This window comes from Oryza sativa, chromosome 5 (genome assembly GCF_034140825.1).
Source record: "Oryza sativa Japonica Group chromosome 5, ASM3414082v1".
NCBI classification, from domain to species: Eukaryota; Viridiplantae; Streptophyta; class Magnoliopsida; order Poales; family Poaceae; genus Oryza; species Oryza sativa.
Window position 1 is genome coordinate 28,810,199 of NC_089039.1, and position 19,905 is coordinate 28,830,103.

General features: G+C 45.2%; 4 protein-coding genes across 8 annotated transcripts; 2 read left to right on the forward strand and 2 right to left on the reverse strand.

The window, feature by feature from the left end:
- Positions 1-411: 411 nt before the first annotated feature.
- LOC4339684 (3-ketoacyl-CoA synthase 11) lies at positions 412-2,787 on the reverse strand. 2 transcript variants are annotated; one of them, XM_015784305.3, is made up of 2 exons: positions 2,433-2,787; positions 412-2,337 (listed from the first exon to the last, which is right to left on the reverse strand). In XM_015784305.3, the coding sequence occupies exon 2, from the start codon at positions 2,141-2,143 to the stop codon at positions 581-583; it is 1,563 nt and encodes a 520-aa protein (XP_015639791.1). In that variant the 5' UTR covers positions 2,144-2,337; positions 2,433-2,787; the 3' UTR covers positions 412-580. The 2 variants fall into 2 exon arrangements, with proteins under 2 accessions (XP_015639791.1, XP_066166678.1); XM_066310581.1 differs by having other exon boundaries at positions 412-2,191; positions 2,409-2,755.
- A 1,214-nt stretch (positions 2,788-4,001) lies between these two features.
- Positions 4,002-7,367, reverse strand: LOC4339685 (uncharacterized). 3 transcript variants are annotated; one of them, XR_010741409.1, is made up of 9 exons: positions 7,104-7,367; positions 5,722-5,764; positions 5,548-5,640; positions 5,386-5,448; positions 5,205-5,300; positions 5,045-5,122; positions 4,902-4,974; positions 4,326-4,432; positions 4,002-4,250 (listed from the first exon to the last, which is right to left on the reverse strand). XR_010741409.1 is itself a non-coding variant. In XM_066310582.1 (9 exons), exons 1-8 carry the CDS (start codon positions 7,295-7,297, stop codon positions 4,340-4,342), a joined length of 657 nt encoding a protein of 218 aa, XP_066166679.1. In that variant the 5' UTR covers positions 7,298-7,367; the 3' UTR covers positions 4,031-4,250; positions 4,326-4,339. The 3 variants fall into 3 exon arrangements, 2 of the variants coding, with proteins under 2 accessions (XP_066166679.1, XP_015639794.1); XM_066310582.1 differs by having other exon boundaries at positions 4,031-4,250; positions 4,326-4,356; XM_015784308.3 differs by lacking the exons at positions 4,002-4,250; positions 4,326-4,432 and having other exon boundaries at positions 4,488-4,974.
- A 744-nt stretch (positions 7,368-8,111) lies between these two features.
- LOC4339686 (pentatricopeptide repeat-containing protein At1g15510, chloroplastic) lies at positions 8,112-12,151 on the forward strand. 2 transcript variants are annotated; one of them, XM_015784303.3, is made up of 3 exons: positions 8,112-11,138; positions 11,223-11,287; positions 11,661-12,151. In XM_015784303.3, exon 1 carries the CDS (start codon positions 8,208-8,210, stop codon positions 10,818-10,820), a length of 2,613 nt encoding a protein of 870 aa, XP_015639789.1. In that variant the 5' UTR covers positions 8,112-8,207; the 3' UTR covers positions 10,821-11,138; positions 11,223-11,287; positions 11,661-12,151. The 2 variants fall into 2 exon arrangements, with proteins under 2 accessions (XP_015639789.1, XP_015639788.1); XM_015784302.3 differs by having other exon boundaries at positions 11,223-12,151.
- Positions 12,152-15,407: 3,256 nt separating this feature from the next.
- Positions 15,408-17,136, forward strand: LOC4339687 (protein SLENDER RICE1-LIKE 2-like). Its single transcript, XM_015783000.2, has one exon. It carries the CDS (start codon positions 15,480-15,482, stop codon positions 16,980-16,982), a length of 1,503 nt encoding a protein of 500 aa, XP_015638486.1. The 5' UTR covers positions 15,408-15,479; the 3' UTR covers positions 16,983-17,136.
- Positions 17,137-19,905: the final 2,769 nt, after the last annotated feature.

A 19,905-nucleotide genomic window follows, 5' to 3' on the forward strand; every position in this document is an offset into this window, starting at 1 on the left:
GGTCGGCAGGTGTGGATCGGATCGGTCTAGCTTTCGTCGCACGCGAGATTTTCGGCCGTCGGATTCGGAAGTTGCCGTTGGCTCTGTGGGATATGGGCCTAATGGGCCGAGATGCTCTCCACTTGGAAGTTTCGGCCTTTACTGTACAGCCCCAGTTCGGTGTTTGTTGACAGCCCAATGGGTGCTGAAACTGTTGGCCCTTTTAAAAAGGCCGTTTTATGACAACCTATTTTAACTTTTTTTTCCTCGTCACAGGGCAATTGAGAAGTTGTGCATTCCTCGTTAAGTGAAAAAAAAGAGAGCCTAAATTGTACATTTCTGTTTCATTGTTGTTTTCCAGGTTGACAGCCAATTTACTTGCCATTTTATGAAGATGTAAATTAACTTTTGAAGTGAACTTATGATCAGACCTTCTTACATGCCAGACCGACAGAGCAACTTCACATAAGAACAGCGAACCAGATATGATCAGATCAATACACAAGCAATAACGAATAGATCCTAGTTCATTTCTACTACTACTACTAAGCTACTGCTAGTAATAATGTTTCAGTGCAAACAGCCAACGCGTGTGGTTGGATCATATGGCCGACACCTTGGGGACGGGCACCGGGAAGCGGTGGATCTCGTCGATCCACGGGTTGGTGAAGTTGTTCTCCTTGGCCGGGTTCACCGACCGGAGCGCCCTCCACACGGCGCTGTTGCACTTGAAGCCGGAGCCGAAGGCGATCTGCCACGTCCTGTCCCCCTTCTTGATCCGCCCCTTGGCCTCGGCGTAGGCGAGCTCGTACCACAGCGAGCTGCTCGACGTGTTCCCGAACCTGTGCAGCGTCATCCGCGACGGCTCCATGTGCCAGTCCGACAGCTGCAGGTTCTTCTCCAGCTCGTCCAGCACGGCGCGGCCGCCGGCGTGGATGCAGAAGTGCTCGAACGCCAGCTTGAAGTCCGGGATGTACGGCTTCACCTTCCGCTTCAGCACCTTGCGGGTGACGAGCGTCGCGAAGAAGAGGAGCTGCTCCGACATGGGGAGCACCAGCGGGCCCAGCGTGGTGATGTTGGTCTTGAGCGCCTCGCCGGCCACCGCCATCAGGTCCTTGGACAGCGACACGCCGGTCTTCCCGTCAGCGTCCTCCCGCTGCGTCACGCAGCCGAAGCACCGGTCGTCGGCGCCGCGGTGCGTGCGCACGGTGTGCACCAGCTGGTACTTGGAGCGCCGCCTCGCGGAGCCGCGGTTGGAGAGGAGGATCGCCGCGCCGCCCATGCGGAAGAGGCAGTTGGACACGAGCATGGAGCGGTCGTTGCCGAAGTACCAGTTGAGCGTGATGTTCTCCATGCTGATCACCACGGCGTACGTGTTGGGGTACACCTGCAGGAGGTCCTTGGCGAGGTCGATGGAGATGAGGCCGGCGCTGCACCCCATGCCGCCGAGGTTGTAGCTGACGACGTTGCCCCTCAGCTTGTAGTGGTTCACCACCATGGCGGACAGCGACGGCGTCGGGTTGAAGAGGCTGCAGTTGACGACCAGGATGCCGATGTCCTTGGGGTTCACGCCGGTCTTGGCGAGCAGCTCGTCGAGCGCGCCGTACATGACCATCTCGGCCTCCTTCCTCGCGTTGGCCATGGAGGGGTTGGGCGGGATGTTGAGCACCGCCTCGGGGAGGTACGTGTCCTCGCCGAGGCCCGAGCGCTCGATGATCTTGCGCTGGAACTCGACGTTCTCCGGCGTGAACGTGCCGAGCCGCTCGGTGCAGTTCATGAAGCGCGCGCGGCTGCACTTGCGCTCGTCGTCGGGCTTGTAGCACGCGAAGTCGACGAGGTAGACGGGGCGCGGGCGCGTGAGGAAGTAGGCGGTGGAGACGAGCACCAGCAGCGTGGAGCAGAGGAGCACGGAGACGAGGTTGTACTGGAGGTTTTGCCACAGGTCGGCGAGGTCGCCCAGCGTGAAGGTGGAGAGGTGCGCCGCCACGAGGCCCGGGAGCGGGGCGAGCAGGAGGTACGCGCCGTGGGTGATGAGGTAGTGGTACCCCAGCTTCACGTACTTGAGCTTCACCGATTGCTTGAAGTCCGGCAGCCGGCTCGACGACGGCGGTGCAGCGGCTGGCCTCTGCAGCAGCGGCGCTTGCTGCTGCTGCTGCTCGGCCATGGCATGCAGCAAACAAACCTCACCGAACACAAAGATTGCAAACCACGACTGCGGTCACAAGCACAAAGAACGTGGGGTTACTTGCACTTGGACGAACTCGTTTGTCCCCTGACTGAGTTATATAGACGAGAGGGATAAGAGATGCATGCACCGATCACCAATATTCCTAATCGGAACAGGAGTCCGATTGCGACCTGTACTACAGCACAAGTACACAAACGCAGACATTACAACATCATCTACGATTCTACGTAACGTAACTCACCCGTGTCCGAATCGAGGTACGCACCAGCTGGTCGGTCGATCGAGTCGATCCGTATCGGATAATGCATGCCAGCCACGCGCGCGCGCACCGCGAAAACGCCGAGCCGGTCGGGCGCCGGCGTAGCAGAAAGGCCCTGTGCGATAAGCAACCGGCCGTGGGGGAACGCCTTGCTCATGCGTTCCGCCTGAACGGCCTCAGAAACGCAAGGCGCGGACGGGCGGGACGGCGGCTCGTCTCCATCGGCGCGCGGGGGCGGTTGTTGGGCTTTTTGCTTGGGGGGGAGAGATCGAGCGACCGCGACGTGGATGGAGGTGGCGGCTGTACGCTCGCTCGCGCGCGTCGCGTGCGTGACGGGGGCTCGGCGATTCGCGCGGCCGGGGAATTCATGGGGGGAAACGGGCGAGGCACCGGAGGTTTCGGACTTGGGAGCGGTAGCGTGCGTTCCGCGCACGTGGACGGGAAGCTCCTGTAGTGGGCTGCTCGATAGATCGATCGATCCATTTGTCTGTCCCGGGGTTGGCTATTTCGAGCCCACTTCCGTCCTCGCTTTCAGGGAAATCGTAGGCAACATGGTCACACGGAGTTAGCTCCCATCGGTTGGACTAATCAGCAAAAGAAAAAGCCAAAATTTAAATTTTCAAGCTTAATTTTGAGATATTTTTAACATAGTTTCTTTTTTAACATTAGCTTCTAAGTCACCAAGAACATATTTATAAAAATTTTACGTACAAATTCATTTTTATTTTTTAATAAACCATTTTGTCTTATTAGGAAATAAGCCAAACGACGGAGACCTTAGACTTAACAACGTTTTTTTTTGTTTCCAACGTGATATTTCACGCGAGAGGTTGCTATGGGTTCAACGTGGCAGCGGCCACGAGCTGGTGGGACGTTGTACGCCATGTATGGTTAATGGGTGTAGAGTGTAGACGTGTATGGATGCATGGCATCACCGGTTCGGCGGTACACCACACGGCTCACGGACGCCCTGCATCAAACACAAAAGCAAATGGAGCTTTACCCGTATCTAACACACCCAACTCTATGTCCTTGTGGTCTTTTATTAATTACTCGTCAGTTTAGTTCGACGGCAAGTCTATACGTACAAAAAGTTTTATTAAAAAGCTCTTAGTTTAGTTCAAAAGCAAGCATATACGCTACAAAAGTTTTTCTTGAAAAGCTTTTACAAATGTTTTACATTATGTTAGTAAATCTAAATTCCCTACAACCTCCACCTAAGTTAGATCAAATGGTTATGAATTTTGTACTAATGCCCCGTTTGATCGATCAAATGTTGATGGGCGGACTATCTCTTGAATATATGAGCAAGTTAAATATTTTAAGAAATAAAGTGAACAAACAGCTAAAAACAAGTGGTCTAAGTATTACAATAATGTAATAGAAAGTTTTTTTTTTTGAGAATACATATTTTAAAAACATTGAACAAATATCCCATTTCAATAATTCATGAATAAGCTAAAAAAATAGGGCACACGAGTTTTGTAAGAAACTTTTAATACGTGGAGCAGTGCTCGACTATGAAATGTCAGATTAATTACTAGTTCAAGCACAAAAGCAATGGAACTTTACCCGTATCCACAAATTTCTTTGCCTCATCATCAGGTTGTGCGAAAATATATAGATATCGATATCATGTTACTTTCATCTTGCAAGCAAGTTATTGACCTGACGATGATGGTCACCTAAAAAAATATTCCCAACAAGTTACCTGCCCTTTTCTGGTGAGTGTGAAACAACATATTCAATCCACCTTCCGGTTCTTCTTTCATGTTTTCAAGTACTTGAAGGTTACACATTCTGATCGGAAAGGACGCCACAACCCTGACCAAACATGTAAAAACAGAAGATCGGTCAAAAATATAAGCGCAATAAGACAACTTGTGTTTACTTGCTTACCTCGTCACCTGCAGTCATGAGCCATGTAATCCTAAAAGCAGGAAACATAGAGGATAAACTCACAAGTCAATCAGGAAACATCGAAGATATACTCGGAAATCAGGTACCTGAGCAGTTAACAATTCAACTTCTGATTGGATGGAGCAATAGACAATCATAGCGTACACAAAATAAAAACATAGATGTGTGTATATAGGACTTTGTTTCTTCTGACAATGCCGTTTCCTGACCTGAACATCCACATTGAGCTATCGCTGAAAGCTTTCCAGATGACGGTATTTCATAAACAACCATACAGCCGCCAAACTTATGTACAATAGCGGCGTGTTTGACCATTGACATATTGAATGCTCCCAGAATGGGAGTGTCGCAGTCAATTCTACCACAGCACATGTACTATTGCTACTCTTTCCGTGACATATAACTGGACAATCTTTTTTTTTTAAAAAAAAAGAAAACCTATTTCTGGACCAACCGTGCATAATTGCACGGCTATATAATTTTCTAGATTCATCAGTACATCAATACGCTAGAAGCTTGAGTGTAAGACACATATCGGTCAGTAAGCAAGACCACCTGAGAGTGCATCTCCATCATCATTGATTAAGCTCTCAGTTAACCAGTACCCATCCCATGAGCCACCAACCCTCTACAACAACAATGGGTTAAAAAACAAAGTAGCTGGAACAGAGGTGACAGAAGGATGTGTTGATAGGTACCTGAACCATTGTAAACTGAAATATAGCTTCTTCCTCCGGACGTGATCCTCGAACCCACACTCTTTGCTTATATAGGTTCTGTTAGCACGATCAGATTCAAGATCAAGATAATTTGTCTCATTGTACGATAGACAGAAATATTAAGGGGGTTAAGACCAACCTCTTCAACCCATAAACTGCTCAATATAGTTCTTTCTTTGTGGGCAAGCAAAACCCTATAAGTTGAATGGTGAAATATCCGCCGGAAACGTTCAAACTGGAGTAGCACTAGTGGCAATCAGCAAGACAGCTATGAAGCATGAACAACCATATATGTCAGAAGGAAAATACTTCTGGTCTACCTGTCCTAGATCAAATTGTCGCCCAAAATAAGTTGATCTCTCAAAAGGATCAAAGCCTGCAAACTGATAAGGCCATATAGATTCAGACTTATGAAGTTGTGTCAAACCTTTACCACATCTAAGCAAAAATGAGCAATTTGCAAGCAGCTATTAGCCTATTACCCTGTACATGACTTCTATCCCATAATCTTGGCGTGGCTGATCATTGTATTTTAATGCCTCAAGTTGGTATTCTACTGCTTCTTCTGCATTAAACTGAAAGATGGAACCATGCAAAATCTATAAGCTCAGGACATCAACATCAGACTATTTCACAGTTTCCAGTTTGAGCATTACATTCAACCTGGGGCCGAAAGGCTTTTTCTTCCGTGTTTCGAGCCTGAAGCAGAAAAATGAGGAATTATTCAGAGAACAAGAGTAAGATCCTACCAGCACAGTAAAAACATCAATAGAAGGGTTAACTGATATTCATGTTCAACATATCCAATGTCAGCCTTAAATATCATATACACAACATGTGTAACACTGGCTTGCCTTTTGCACATTCACATCTTGGTATGGCATGTCAAACTCCTGTGATAACAAATGCGGTGTTCTATATCATTGCACAGGAACTTAGCAAAGGCCTCAAGTCCCCAAATTTGAATTATGTAGACCTTGATTAGATACAAAGTGAGCAGCTATTGAAGTTTATACTCTCTAGATATAGAAGATGACACACGTAGCACTTACAAGGAATACAGAAGATAAGGCCCATGCCATCAACAATTATTTTCAGGGAAGTAAATGTAAGGATGAACATAAGCTTTCTGCCTACAGATATATCTGATAGGTAAAGCTAGCTTTGCACAATGCACTAAGTATCTACCAACTGTAAATTTCTGCAGACATGCTTCTCTCTGATTCACGCAGTCCTTAGGTAAAACTGGATGCAACATGCACACATGAGAATACATGAAAACAAACCAACAAAGCTTTTAACAGACTTAACAGTTGAGGCACTGAATAAGTTGCAGTTCATGTTGTGGATGATTTTTTTTGTTTGAATCATCTAATGGTACATTCATATATGATTGTACTCTAGTTGCATAATTCACTCCATGGTTACATCTACAAATTACAGTTTCAGGAAGTTCCCACTTGACAGCGGTTACTTAACCTGCTAGCACAATGGTAGAATATTCTGTTCTATACAAATGCCAAAAAGAAGGGATGGATATTCAGGGTAACAGAATCGTCTGAAGAACAAGTTCTCGACGAACATGGCATGAGTTAAATATTTGCGGCTCACACTTATCACCCACAGCAAATGTCTGTCATTCCTTCCTTTCCACTTATAACTTAAATCTACAAAATGATCCGTAAATTGCCCTCATCGTAAATGATAAGCAGATAGCCGCGTCAATTCAACGCATTTGTACCTTCCATTGCTTCCACCCGCTTTGTTCCATTCTTAAGGCACAGTCGCACAGATACTAAAGTACTGGAAGAGTGAGCAACTGGGCAAAGGAATTCTCCAAATGTGTGTGAGACCATACCGCATCCGGAATTCCGGATAGTCCATTTGAACTGCCTGCCTGACTACGCTACCCATTTTTTCCCCAATATAGTCGCAAGTTGGTTCGATTGTCCACATGAATAAACGTCGCAACTTGCAACGTACAAGCAAACTAGGAAGGAAAAAACATGAAAGCACAAGATGGAAAGGGGATACCGACCAGTCGGAGGAGAGGAAATCGGGCACGTCCGAGGCGGAGGCGGAGACTCGGAACCGGGAAGCCGCCGCCGCCGCCGGCGGCATCAGGGCCAGGAGCGTCGATCTGAGACCTCCGCCGCCGCAGCGGCAGATTGGGGCTGGCAGTAGAGCGACGGGTTTCGCGGCCGTGGGAGCGGACGACGCCATGGCTGCCATTACTCCGATTTCCGTCTCTTTCCGCTGCTTCGTTTCTGTCTCCGGTTTATTCAGGCCCGGAAAATTTCACGCCGCTGAACTGAACTGACGCGTAGAAAATCCTGAATTTTCCTCTCGCGTCCAAAAAAGAGAGTTAACTTTCCTTGAGCCAAAGTTTTATTTCGGATTATTTTTTTAATCATTTTACTTTGTACTAGATAGCTTTTTTATTTGTTACACAACGGATCATCTCAAACCACATCTTTACCACTTATGTCGGCGAACTTTCATATGTATATGCATGTCATATATTTATGAAAGGAGACGCTAAATATATCTAGCGAATATAGTTAAAGTGGTCCATTACATAACAAATGCTTCCCCTGTTTCTAAATATTTGACGCCGTTGATTTTTTTAAATATGTTTGACCGTTTGTCTTATTCAAAAAATTAAGTAATTATTAATATTTATTCTATCATTTGATTTATTGTTAAATATTTGATTCATTGTTAAATATACTTATATGTATAATATAGTTTTACATATTTTGCAAAAGTTTATAATAAGACGAACGGTCAAACATATGCTAAAATTTAATCGTGTCAAATATTTAGAAACGGATGGAGTATAAAATTATGTGGTCCAAAGTAAAAATATTTGGTATAAGATTGTCCAAACTGAAACTTTATCAATAAAAATGTCCAAAGTGCAATTCACTAAAAAAATTCTACCTGGGCCTTAATCTCCAGCCCAATTGAGGCCCATTTACGTACTAGGACGGTTAATTTCGTTGCTCTCCTCACTTCCCAACCGCGTCGAGGCGAGGCGAGCTCTATCCATTCGCGCTCCCGGATCAGGTGGCCACCGAGGCGCCAAACCTCTCCTAAACCCCCGCGTCTCTCACCGCCATGCTCGTGGCCGCCTCCCGCGATGCCGCCACCGCCAGCTAGAACCCACCCGAACCCTCCCCTCCTCCACCTCCTCGCCTCCCACCGCGCGCCGCAGCCGCTCCCGCTCACGCCGGCGCACGGCCACCTCCCGCCGCGGAAGCGTCCCCGCGGAGTCGGCTCCGCAGCGGCGCCGCCGCCGCCGCGTGCCGCCGCCTCCGCGGAGGCCACCTACTCTGACCGGAGCGCCGCGCTGCGGGCGCTCTGTAGCCATGGCCAGCTGGCGCAGGCGCTCTGGCTCCTCGAGTCCTCCCCGGAGCCGCCCGACGAGGGCGCCTACGTCGCGCTGTTCCGGCTCTGCGAGTGGCGCCGCGCGGTCGACGCCGGGATGCGGGCGTGCGCGCGCGCCGACGCCGAGCACCCGAGCTTCGGGCTCCGCCTCGGGAACGCTATGCTCAGCATGCTCGTCAGGTTCGGGGAGATATGGCACGCGTGGAGGGTGTTCGCCAAAATGCCTGAGAGGGACGTCTTCTCCTGGAACGTCATGGTAGGCGGGTACGGCAAGGTGGGCTTCCTCGAGGAGGCGCTGGACCTGTACTACAGGATGCTGTGGGCAGGGATGAGGCCGGATGTCTACACGTTCCCCTGCGTGCTGCGTACCTGCGGGGGCATCCCTGACTGGAGGATGGGGAGGGAGGTGCATGCTCATGTGCTTCGATTTGGTTTTGGAGACGAGGTCGATGTATTGAATGCTCTGGTGACCATGTATGCAAAATGTGGGGATATTGTGGCGGCGAGGAAGGTGTTTGATGGAATGGCCGTGACAGACTGCATATCATGGAATGCGATGATAGCTGGGCATTTTGAGAATCATGAGTGTGAGGCAGGGTTGGAGTTGTTTCTCACCATGCTGGAGAATGAGGTACAACCGAATCTCATGACAATAACCAGTGTGACTGTTGCATCTGGAATGTTGTCTGAAGTGGGTTTTGCAAAAGAAATGCATGGGTTTGCTGTAAAGAGAGGTTTCGCCATTGATGTTGCATTCTGTAACTCGTTGATTCAGATGTACACCAGTCTCGGGAGGATGGGGGATGCAGGTAAAATATTCTCAAGAATGGAAACTAAAGATGCCATGTCATGGACTGCAATGATATCGGGGTATGAGAAAAATGGTTTCCCAGATAAAGCCCTTGAAGTTTATGCACTGATGGAATTGCATAATGTAAGTCCTGATGATGTTACAATTGCAAGTGCCCTTGCTGCTTGTGCCTGCTTGGGGAGGTTAGATGTAGGCATCAAATTGCATGAGCTTGCTCAGAACAAGGGATTCATCAGGTATGTTGTCGTTGCTAATGCGCTCCTTGAAATGTATGCTAAATCCAAGCACATTGATAAGGCTATTGAAGTATTTAAGTTCATGGCTGAGAAGGATGTGGTATCATGGAGTTCAATGATTGCTGGATTTTGCTTTAACCACAGGAGTTTTGAGGCTTTGTACTATTTCCGGTATATGCTAGGACATGTAAAACCCAATTCTGTTACATTTATAGCTGCTCTAAGTGCTTGTGCTGCTACTGGGGCTTTGAGATCTGGTAAGGAAATCCATGCATATGTTTTAAGGTGTGGTATTGGATCTGAAGGTTATGTACCCAATGCTCTTCTAGACTTGTATGTGAAATGTGGCCAGACAAGCTATGCTTGGGCACAATTCAGCGTGCATAGTGAAAAGGATGTTGTCTCTTGGAATATAATGCTTTCTGGTTTTGTAGCTCATGGGCTTGGAGATATTGCTTTATCACTCTTTAACCAAATGGTAGAAATGGGAGAGCATCCGGATGAAGTTACATTTGTTGCTTTATTGTGTGCTTGTAGTAGGGCTGGAATGGTTATTCAAGGCTGGGAGCTTTTTCACATGATGACTGAGAAATTTTCAATAGTTCCAAATCTCAAGCACTATGCATGTATGGTAGATCTATTGAGTCGTGTTGGGAAATTAACAGAAGCTTACAACCTCATAAATCGAATGCCTATCAAACCTGATGCTGCAGTGTGGGGAGCCTTGTTGAATGGATGCCGGATCCACCGACATGTTGAACTTGGCGAGCTTGCTGCAAAAGTTATCCTTGAGTTGGAACCTAATGATGTTGCATATCATGTTCTTCTGTGTGATTTATATACTGATGCTGGCAAATGGGCTCAAGTGGCTAGAGTGAGAAAAACCATGCGAGAGAAGGGATTGGAGCAAGATAATGGATGTAGCTGGGTTGAGGTTAAGGGAGTAACTCACGCATTTCTTACAGATGATGAATCACATCCACAGATAAAAGAAATAAATGTTGTTCTACATGGCATATATGAGCGAATGAAAGCATGTGGTTTTGCTCCTGTTGAGTCCTTAGAAGATAAAGAAGTATCCGAGGACGACATCTTGTGCGGTCACAGTGAAAGATTAGCTGTAGCTTTTGGTTTGATCAATACTACACCTGGTACCACTATTTCTGTCACAAAGAACCGATACACTTGCCAGAGTTGTCATGTGATATTCAAGGCAATTTCTGAAATTGTTCGAAGAGAGATAACTGTTAGAGACACTAAGCAATTACACTGCTTTAAGGATGGAGATTGTTCATGTGGAGATATAGGATATGGATGAAAAACTTATAGAAAGAGGGCTGTATAACAATACAAGATGTGGCCATGCATTATTATGCATCTGCTGCAAGCACTGCTACAGAAATCCTTTGCAACAACAGTTATTAACCACGTCTAACAATACAAATACTCACTAGCAGTTTGGATATAGGCATATAGCAAGAAGCCCCAGCAACCCTGCATGGATCAACAAAGTTAAAATTTTCAGTTATATGTATTAGGTTTGTGCAAGTATTCAGCTTGGTACATGACAAAAAATGTTGAAAATCTAGCTCAGATACTGGCACTCCAGCTTTTGTCATTTCTTATTGCACAGAAGGTATTGTCTTTTCGGCTCTATTTGTTGGATCACAAGGAGATCCTTTATTGTTTCTCTTACATTTTTAGTGTTTCTTCCTTGCAGTCCCCTTAAGTGGTGCTTCATGCAGATGATCTTTGCGTCCAATAATGTCCAAAAGAAATATCCAAGTAAGATTAGTTTTACAGTGAGAATATTGTAGCTTTTGTATGCTACTACCTCCTTCCCTAAATATATGACGTTGGTTAGAACTAACCAGCATCATACAAAAAAGACACGGAGGGAGTTTTTTGTTAAATAGGAGTAACAACGCTGTAATGGTTGTCAGTGTCAACTATAGGGCTAAAGAATTTTGCCTGTTCCATGTTAGTGATAGTGAATATATGTAACTAGAGATATTGGCAAAATAGCATGTGTTAGTGCTTCTTTAAAATCTTTCTACATTCACACATATAACACCGGTATAGCTGGCATAGAAATTGATTTACAGGATGTATTTGAAGGATTCTTTTGCAGGAAATTCACAGAACAATTCAATTTCAGCTTTCTAAACAGGTGTTAAAAGTGCCCTGCCTCCTACTTCGAAAGATACTACAAGAGTGCTTGACTTCCTAGCTCCAAGGGAACGATATGCATGGTTATCTTGGCGTCATTACTAGTTTACTACAAGACCCAAACTGGCCAAGGTCCAAGGGCTCTTTCCTGCTTGGAACAAACTACGAACGCAAAAACTCAGCTCCTACTTTCCCCACTTTTTTTTTTTTGACTGAGCGTTTTGTACAAGACTGTTAATCTGGAATTTTAAGTTTGTTTGCACCCTTGGGCCTTGGCCTTGTATGCTTGTATTCTTGGCTAAGCAATGTGGGACTAAAACCACACTCTCTCGTATGCTCGTGGATGTTCATGACTGAAAATTCACGTATGTTGTGTAGATACAATTTTGTGTAGGACATGTCCGCCTACTGCATTTTTTTTTGGTGCAGTATGTGTTTTTTCTCTCGAAATGAGTAGATCTCTTGTGCTGCCTTTTTTCAGGAACGTGTTGCACTTTTTCATGCCCTACAGTTTTTCTTTTAAAGTTTTTGAACAAATGTATATGTGCTTATCGTTTCTGCAGTGGGAAATGTGTTATGTGCAGAGTTTGTGCACAGATGTGCAAGGTAAAAATGATCTAGTGAATATGTGCAGAACATTTTATGTCAAATTTGCAGAAACATTTTGAGTGAAGTGTGCAGAACATTTTGTGTGAAAATATGGATGGACATATTCAGATGTATCTTTTGTGGGTGAAAATGTGCATATGTGTTTTCTATGGAAATGCACAGATGTTTTCCTTTTGAATGGGAAAGTGCACATATGTATTTTCTTTGTATGAGAATGGTGCATCAATAATGTGTGGATTGTGCAACGAAAATGTGCAAACTTTTTTGGATATGCGCAACTATGCAATGGAATGTGCAGTTGCCATAGTTGAGCATATCCAAAAAAAAGTCTGCACATTTTCATTGCACAAGATAGAAATGTGCACTTGTGCAATGTAAATGTACAAACATTTTTATGTGTAGATGCATTTTAAAAAAATAGTAATGTGACGTGTATTTTGTCTTTATGGAAATACGAATTTTCATGAAAGATGAATAGATATTTTTTGCAATTATAAAAATTACATCTTTTTTTATGTTATCTGCAATATAAATTTCCACGAAAATGCACTCGTATTTATTTTTGTATGGAAATATGCAAATATGTTTTCTTTTTGCAATCGTGCAAATATATTTGTTTGGAATAGAAAAGTGCAAATATAATCTTCCCTCTAAATTAGAAAATATTTTTTTAATTATAAAGCTATGTGGTAATAACATTTTTAGTAAATGCAAATCTATACCTTTTGTATAGTTGCAACTCATTGCATCCTAAAGTTTAATATGCAAAAATGCTACATTATTATTCACTAATATATTATATTACAATACGATATTATCATGTGCATTAGAGAGTACAGTGCACTACTTTCTCTGTAAAGCAAACAAGAAAACAACAATCAATCATGAGGATGAAACTGCCTTTTTGGACAAAGGGAGTTCAAAAATCACAAAGCACAATGAATTGTTTTGATATGTGTGGGGTTTGTAGCCAGTTGCTGAAAATCGGTTTCCTAATTATCTTCTAAATTTAACATAGTAATCAATGTGATATTTATTATACATTTCACAAAATCTCAAAGATCTCCTATGTACATAGTAATTAATTATTTATACGCTAATGGCTCACCAACACAGCCTTATGCTCTTACACTCGCCAAGCATTAGTTAGAAAACGAGAAAAAAATCAAAATTAATTCTAATATTAAATTCTAAATTCAAAGTTGGCTACAACTAATAAACCTGTGACTCAAATAAGTATATCGTAATTGTCCGTATCCTAAGATATGATATACGACATAGTCTATAGCCCGTTTTAAAAGCTACTGATATGCTCAAGCCAAAGATATGATAGAATTCAATGCTAAATAAACATCCATTATGACATGGGTTTTTCTAGTTTGGAAAAATCAATTATATTGATTCTAAAGTTAAATTCTAAATTCAAAGTTGGCTCCAACTTATAAACCCGTCGCTCAAACAAGTAGATCGTAGTTGTTGGTATTCAAAGATATATCACGGTTATCTTCTTCACATGCATGGTGTAGGTCACGCCCGCTTTAAAAGCTAGTATGCTCATGCCAAAGATACGATGAAATTCGATGTAGTTTTTTTTTCTAGTTTGTAGAAATCAATTTTATATTGATTATAAAGTTGAACTCTAAAATTCAAAGCTGGTTATAACTTATAAACCCATGGCTCAAACAAGTAGAGTGTAATTATTGGTATCTAAAGATATGATATTCATGGTCATCTTCCTCACACGCACGATATAGGTTACTCCCGCTTTAAAAGCTAGTGATGTGCTAATGCGAAAGATACAACGAAATTCAATGTAGTAGAACATCCGTTACGAATACTGATTTTTTTTCTAGTCAAAAGAATTCAATTATGTTATTCTATAGTTAAATTCTAAAATTCAAAGTTGTCTATAACTTATAAACCCGTGGCTCAAACAAGTAGATCGTAATGGTTGTAATTCAAAGGTACGATATGCATGGTCAACTTCCTCGCACGCACGGTATAGGTTACTCCCGCTTTAAAAGCTAGTGATGTGCTGATGTGAAAGATACGACAAAATTCAATGTAGTAAAACATCCGTTACGAATACTGATTTTTTTTCTAGTCAAAAGAACAATTATGTTATTCTATAGTTAAATTCTAAAATTCAAAGTTGTCTATGCGGCTCAAACAAGTAGATCGTAATGGTTGTAATTCAAAGGGATGATATGCATGGTCAACTTCCTCGCACGCACTGTATAGGTTACTCCCGCTTTAAAAGCTAGTGATGTGCTGATGCGAAAGATCCGACGAAATTCAATGTAGTAAAACATCCGTTATGAATACTGATTTTTTTTCTAGTCAAAAGAATTCAATTATATTATTCTATAGTTAAATTCTAAAATTCAAAGTTGCCTATAACTTATAAACCTATGGCTCAAACAAGTAGATCGTAATGGTTGTAATTTATAGATACGATATGCATGGTCAACTTTCTCGCACGCACGGTATAGGTTACACCTGCTTTAAAAGCTAGTGAAATTCATTATGAATACTATCATTCATTTTTTAGTCTTTAGAAATTAATTATACAGATTCATAGTTGCATGGCTTGTGCGGTATTGCCCGCATATCACCTTCATTCTCAATGTCTAATAAAACAACTAAATTCCATGATTTTCACTTAAACCAATTAATCTATCCTCTTCATCTTCTCTTTTCTTTTAAGGAACATCAAAATTTTTTCTCTCAAAAAACCTCCTCAAATTTCTCATTCCTTAGATGCCACATTTCACTCCAGTGCAAAACAACACGCATGTTGAATCACTTATGCAACATATATAGCATAGTAGTATGAAACAAAAAAATTCCATCCCTTTTGGCATCCAACAAGGCAAGATAAACCAAGCCAAAAATCAAAAGGAGAAAGGAGAAAAAGGGAAATTCAGCACAAATAAATGGCACACACACGAGGGGCAGCCAGCCATCCAGCCATCTTGCACAAATCCAGGCGTTAATGTGTATCCCCACCCCACCCCCTCCCCTCCACCACCTCCCTGTACACGTGTCCCGAGCCACGTCATCTGCACCACGCTCCCCGCTCCTCTCCTCCCCCTATAAAAACCCCGCCTCGGCGAGAGCGACCACCCATTCCACCAAACCAAGCCAAGCAAGCCTCACACCCTCGCCCGCGTCGTCTTCCTCCTAGCCGCCGTCGCGCATGGCTCAGTTCGGCGGCTTCGGTGGCTGGTCCGCCATGGACGTTGCCGCTGCCGCCGCCGCTGCTCTGGGCAACGTCAGCGGCGCGGTGTACCACGCCGATCCTGCTGCTGCCGTGTACGCGTCTCTAGTCCCTGGCATGGCTGTGGTCCCCGGGCGTGCTCCGCCGTCCGCCGTGCAGATCGAGGCGGCGAGGCGGTGGAAGGAGCTGGAGAAGATGGCCCTGCGGTCGGTGAATCTCATGGTGACGTGCGCCGGCGCCATCCAGGCGGGCGACTACGCGGCGGCGGCCGGGAGCCTGTCCGACGCGCGCGAGATCTTCGCCAAGATGCCCACCACCCGCACCGGGATCGGCCGCGTCCTCACCCACTTCGCCGACGCGCTCGCCGAGCGCCTGTTCCCGGCGTTCCCGCAGTCCGCGCCGCCGCCGCCCCCGCCACGCGGGGAGCAGCGCGAGCTCTTCCGCGGGTTCTACGAGGCGGGGCCGTACCTCAAGTTCGCCCACCTCGCGGCGAACCAGGCCATCCTCGAGGCGTTCGAGGGGTGCAACAGCGTGCACGTGATCGACTTCGCCCTCACCGATGGCATCCAGTGGCCGTCGCTCATCCAGGCCTTGGCCGTCCGCCCCGGCGGCCCGCCGTTCCTCCGCATCACCGGGATCGGCCCCCACGCCGCCGGCAACCGCGACGAGCTCCGCGACGTGGGCCTCCGCCTCGCCGAGTTCGCGAGATCTTGCAGCGTCCCCTTCGCCTTCCGCGGGATCGCCGCGGACCAGCTCGACGGGCTCCGCCCGTGGATGTTCCAGGTCGCGCCCGGCGAGGCCGTCGCCATCAACTCCGTGCTCCAGCTCCACCGCCTCCTGGTCGACCAGGACGCCGCCGCCGCGGCGTCGTTCCCGGCGCCCATCGACGGCGTGCTCGACTGGGTCGCGTCCATGAACCCCAGGGTCTTCACGGTGGTCGAGCAGGAGGCGGATCACAACAAGTCGTCGCTGCTCGAGAGGTTCACTAACTCCCTCTTCTACTACGCCTCCATGTTCGACTCGCTCGAGGCTATCAGCCGCCATGGCGGCGGCGACGGGGCGGGCAACCCGCTCGCCGAGGCGTACCTGCAGGGGGAGATCGCCGACATCGTGAGCCGCGAGGGGAGCAGCCGGGTGGAGCGCCACGAGCAGATGCCGCGGTGGGTGGAGAGGCTGCGGCGCGGGGGGATGACGCAGCTGCCGCTCGGCGCCACCGGCCTCTGGCAGGCGGCGATGCAGCTCCGCGAGTTCTCCGGCGCCGGCTTCGGCGTCCAGGAGAACGGCGGCTTCCTCACGCTCACCTGGCATAGCCAGAGGCTGTACTCGGCGTCGGCGTGGCGCGCGACCGCGGGGAAGAAGATGACGATGATGGCTAGCGGCGCCGCCGACGCCATGGAGGAGAGTCAGAACAGCAACACCAACGGCGGCGGCGGCGGAAGCAGTGGTGGTGGCCATGGTGCTCTCAACCAAATCATGCAGTGAAGAAGAGGGATGTTTGGGTTTCGAAGTTTATGTGGGGGAAACAATGTGATCGATTTTGATGAACCAGATTAAAAAGTTGTAATAATATTGCATTTAGTCTGAGAGAGCAACATGTTGGTTTTCGAATTAATAATAAAATGTCGTTTCTAGTTCATTGGCAATGTGTGAATGTTGAAAATGGATCCTTTGAAGTACCATAACTGCTATTTAACGCAGATGTGTTCCTATATGCCCTTAGCACACACTTTTAATTTCCAAATGTAAGTTTTCACATGAATGTGTGAGATGAAAGTGTTTCGAATGGAAGTTCTCAAACAAAAGTTATTTGGATGAACATTTTCAGATGAAAGTGTGTGCTGAAAACACAGCTGCTCTAGATAGCAATCCCCACGACTAACATGTGTTTTCCGGCCTACATACCAGTGAGTGCTACTTCACCAATAGTAATTCAGAGGATCCCATTTCATCAATGTTACTCCTAATCGATCTTTTGGGTAAGAATTAAGTGTTAGGTCCTGATCTTTCGAAATCAAAATAGAGATATTGCACCAAGACTCGTGGGATGGCTTCACTATTTCATTTAATTTCAACAAATTTCGTTGCCAAAAATTTGGAGCTCCCCTAGATGAAATTGCCCAAATTTCATGAATCTCACTCAATATTCACAAAATTCATCATCTTGCTAAGGCTCGCATTTTGACACCAAATTGGAAACCCTGCCTGTAGGACGTCACATGTTGCCTAGGACTTCGATCTCAACCTCACGATGCCATTGGTGTGGGAACTTGGGGGAATTATGAGAGTAGCCATGCATTGGAGAAGTGGTGCCAAGCGAAGAGAGATCACTGCAGCCTAGCTTACTCTACGGTGGATGCTAAAAACGATCAAAAGACCTTGGTCGCATGGTATCATTGGTGAGGGTAGATGGAAAAATGCGGGAATAATCATGCATAGAAGATCACTCTTTACCTTACCTGCGGTGGATGTTGGATACGACAAAAGGATCTTGGTTGCGCAATGCGTTGGCGAGGACCTGTCAAAATTACGAGAGTACCCATGAATGGTAGACGTGGTGCCAAGTGGAGTGATGTCACTCTAGCCTATCTTACTCTACGGTGGATGCTGAAAACAACCAAAAAGTGAGTTGTTTTTTCTCCCACCAATTTGGGCCGTGAGCCAGTGACTAGTATCATTGTCTCATATAGTCACGTCCCTGGCGCAAGTAGTCTAAAGAATATGATCGATTTGGATTAACCATATTAAGTTGTAATGCATGTTGTCTGAGTAACATGTTGTTCTCCAAATTATAATAAAATGTAGTTTCCGTTCATTCGTGTGGGTGAATGGAGGACATGGATCCTCTACATTACTACTGGTGCAGTCACACTCATTGACCGATGCTTTTAATTCAGAGGATCCCCATGTGTGAATGTCGCTCCTGATTGATCTCTCCTTTTGGTAGGAATTAAATGTTAGATCGGTAATCTTTAAAAAGAATCCTTTAAAATAGATAGTGTATTGGGACTTACACGTTGAGATCACAAATTTATCTGATTTTAATCAAATTCCATTTCCAAAAATTCAGATTTCCTCAAAATGAAACAAATTGGATTTCACAAATCTCGTCTGAAATTCATGAGCTTTTGCATCTTGCTAAGGATCGCATTTCAACCCTAAAATGAAAATGAAATCTACTCATCATGCAACACATAAGAGTGGGCCTTGATCTTAGCCACACGGTGTTGTCAGTGAGGTGCACGGGAATTGTGAGAGTAGCCATGAATTTAAGATGTGGTGCCAATGGGAGTAAGGTCATTCCAACCTAGCTTAATCACTGGTTAATGTTGAAAACAACCAAAAGACCTTCTTCACATGGTGTAGTTGGTCATGATGCATGCAAAATTATGAGAATAATCATGAATGGAAATAGGATGCTAGTCAAAGTGAGATCACTCTACCTAACTCTGTGGTGGATGCTGGATATGACCAAAAGATCTCACTCACACAATGCGTTGGTGAGGGCTCGTGGGAATTGTGAGAGTAGTCATGAATGGGAGACATGGTGTGGAGCACAATGCGATCAATTTAGACGAAGCGGATTAAAGTTGTAATGCGTTTTGAGTAACATGATGTACTTCGAATTATAATAGAATGCTATTCCGGTTCAGTAGTACTTATTAACTACAACTGGTAATCCAAAAAAAATTCCCATTGGTGAATGTTAATCTCTTCTTGGTAATAATAAAAAAAATAGATCGATAATCTTTAAAAAGAATCCTTTAAAATAAGTATTGCAGACTTATAGGTTGGGTTCACAATTTTGTTTGATTTTCATCAAATTCCATTGCAAAAGAAACCATATTTCCTCAAAATGAAATAAATTGGATTTCACAAATATCGCTCAAAATTCATAAAATTTTGCATCTTGCTAAGGATCACATTTTGACCCTAAAATGAAATTGGGAACCTACTCGTCATGCAACACCTAAGAGTGGCCTTGATCTTAGCCACATGGTGCCATTAGTGAGGCGCATGGGAATTGTGAGAGTAGCCATGAATTTAGGATGTGGTACCAATTGGAGTAAGGTCACTCCAACCTAGCCTAACAATGGTCAATGTTGAAAACAACCACAAGACCTTGGTCGCATGGTGTCGTTGGTCATGACGCATGAAAAATTGTGAAGAGTAATCATGAATGGAGATAGGATGCCGACTAGAGTAAGGTCACTCTACCTAACTCTGTGGTGGATGCTCAATATGACCAAAAGATCTCGGTCATACAGTGTGTTGGTGAGGGCTTTTGGGAATTGCGATAGTAGTCATGAATGAGAGACATGGTGCCGAGCACAGTGAAATGTCGTTCATCTCACTTGTGTGGTGGATGCCGAAAACAACAAAAATAGTTTTTTTTCCTTCTACTGAT

What these genes read in the sequence shown, in the direction of transcription:
- LOC4339686 (XM_015784302.3), top strand. Translation starts at nt 8,208, where the DNA reads ATGCCGCCACCGCCAGCTAGAACCCACCCGAACCCTCCCCTCCTCCAC.
- LOC4339684 (XM_015784305.3), bottom strand. Translation starts at nt 2,143, where the DNA reads ATGGCCGAGCAGCAGCAGCAGCAAGCGCCGCTGCTGCAGAGGCCAGCC.
- LOC4339685 (XM_066310582.1), bottom strand. Translation starts at nt 7,297, where the DNA reads ATGGCAGCCATGGCGTCGTCCGCTCCCACGGCCGCGAAACCCGTCGCT. An exon ending in GACAATTTGATCTAGGACAG is followed by an intron (nt 5,301 to 5,385) that starts GTAGACCAGAAG and finishes GTGCTACTCCAG; the next exon opens with TTTGAACGTTTCCGGCGGAT. An exon ending in TTCAGTTTACAATGGTTCAG is followed by an intron (nt 4,975 to 5,044) that starts GTACCTATCAAC and finishes TTGTTGTTGTAG; the next exon opens with AGGGTTGGTGGCTCATGGGA.
- LOC4339687 (XM_015783000.2), top strand. Translation starts at nt 15,480, where the DNA reads ATGGCTCAGTTCGGCGGCTTCGGTGGCTGGTCCGCCATGGACGTTGCC.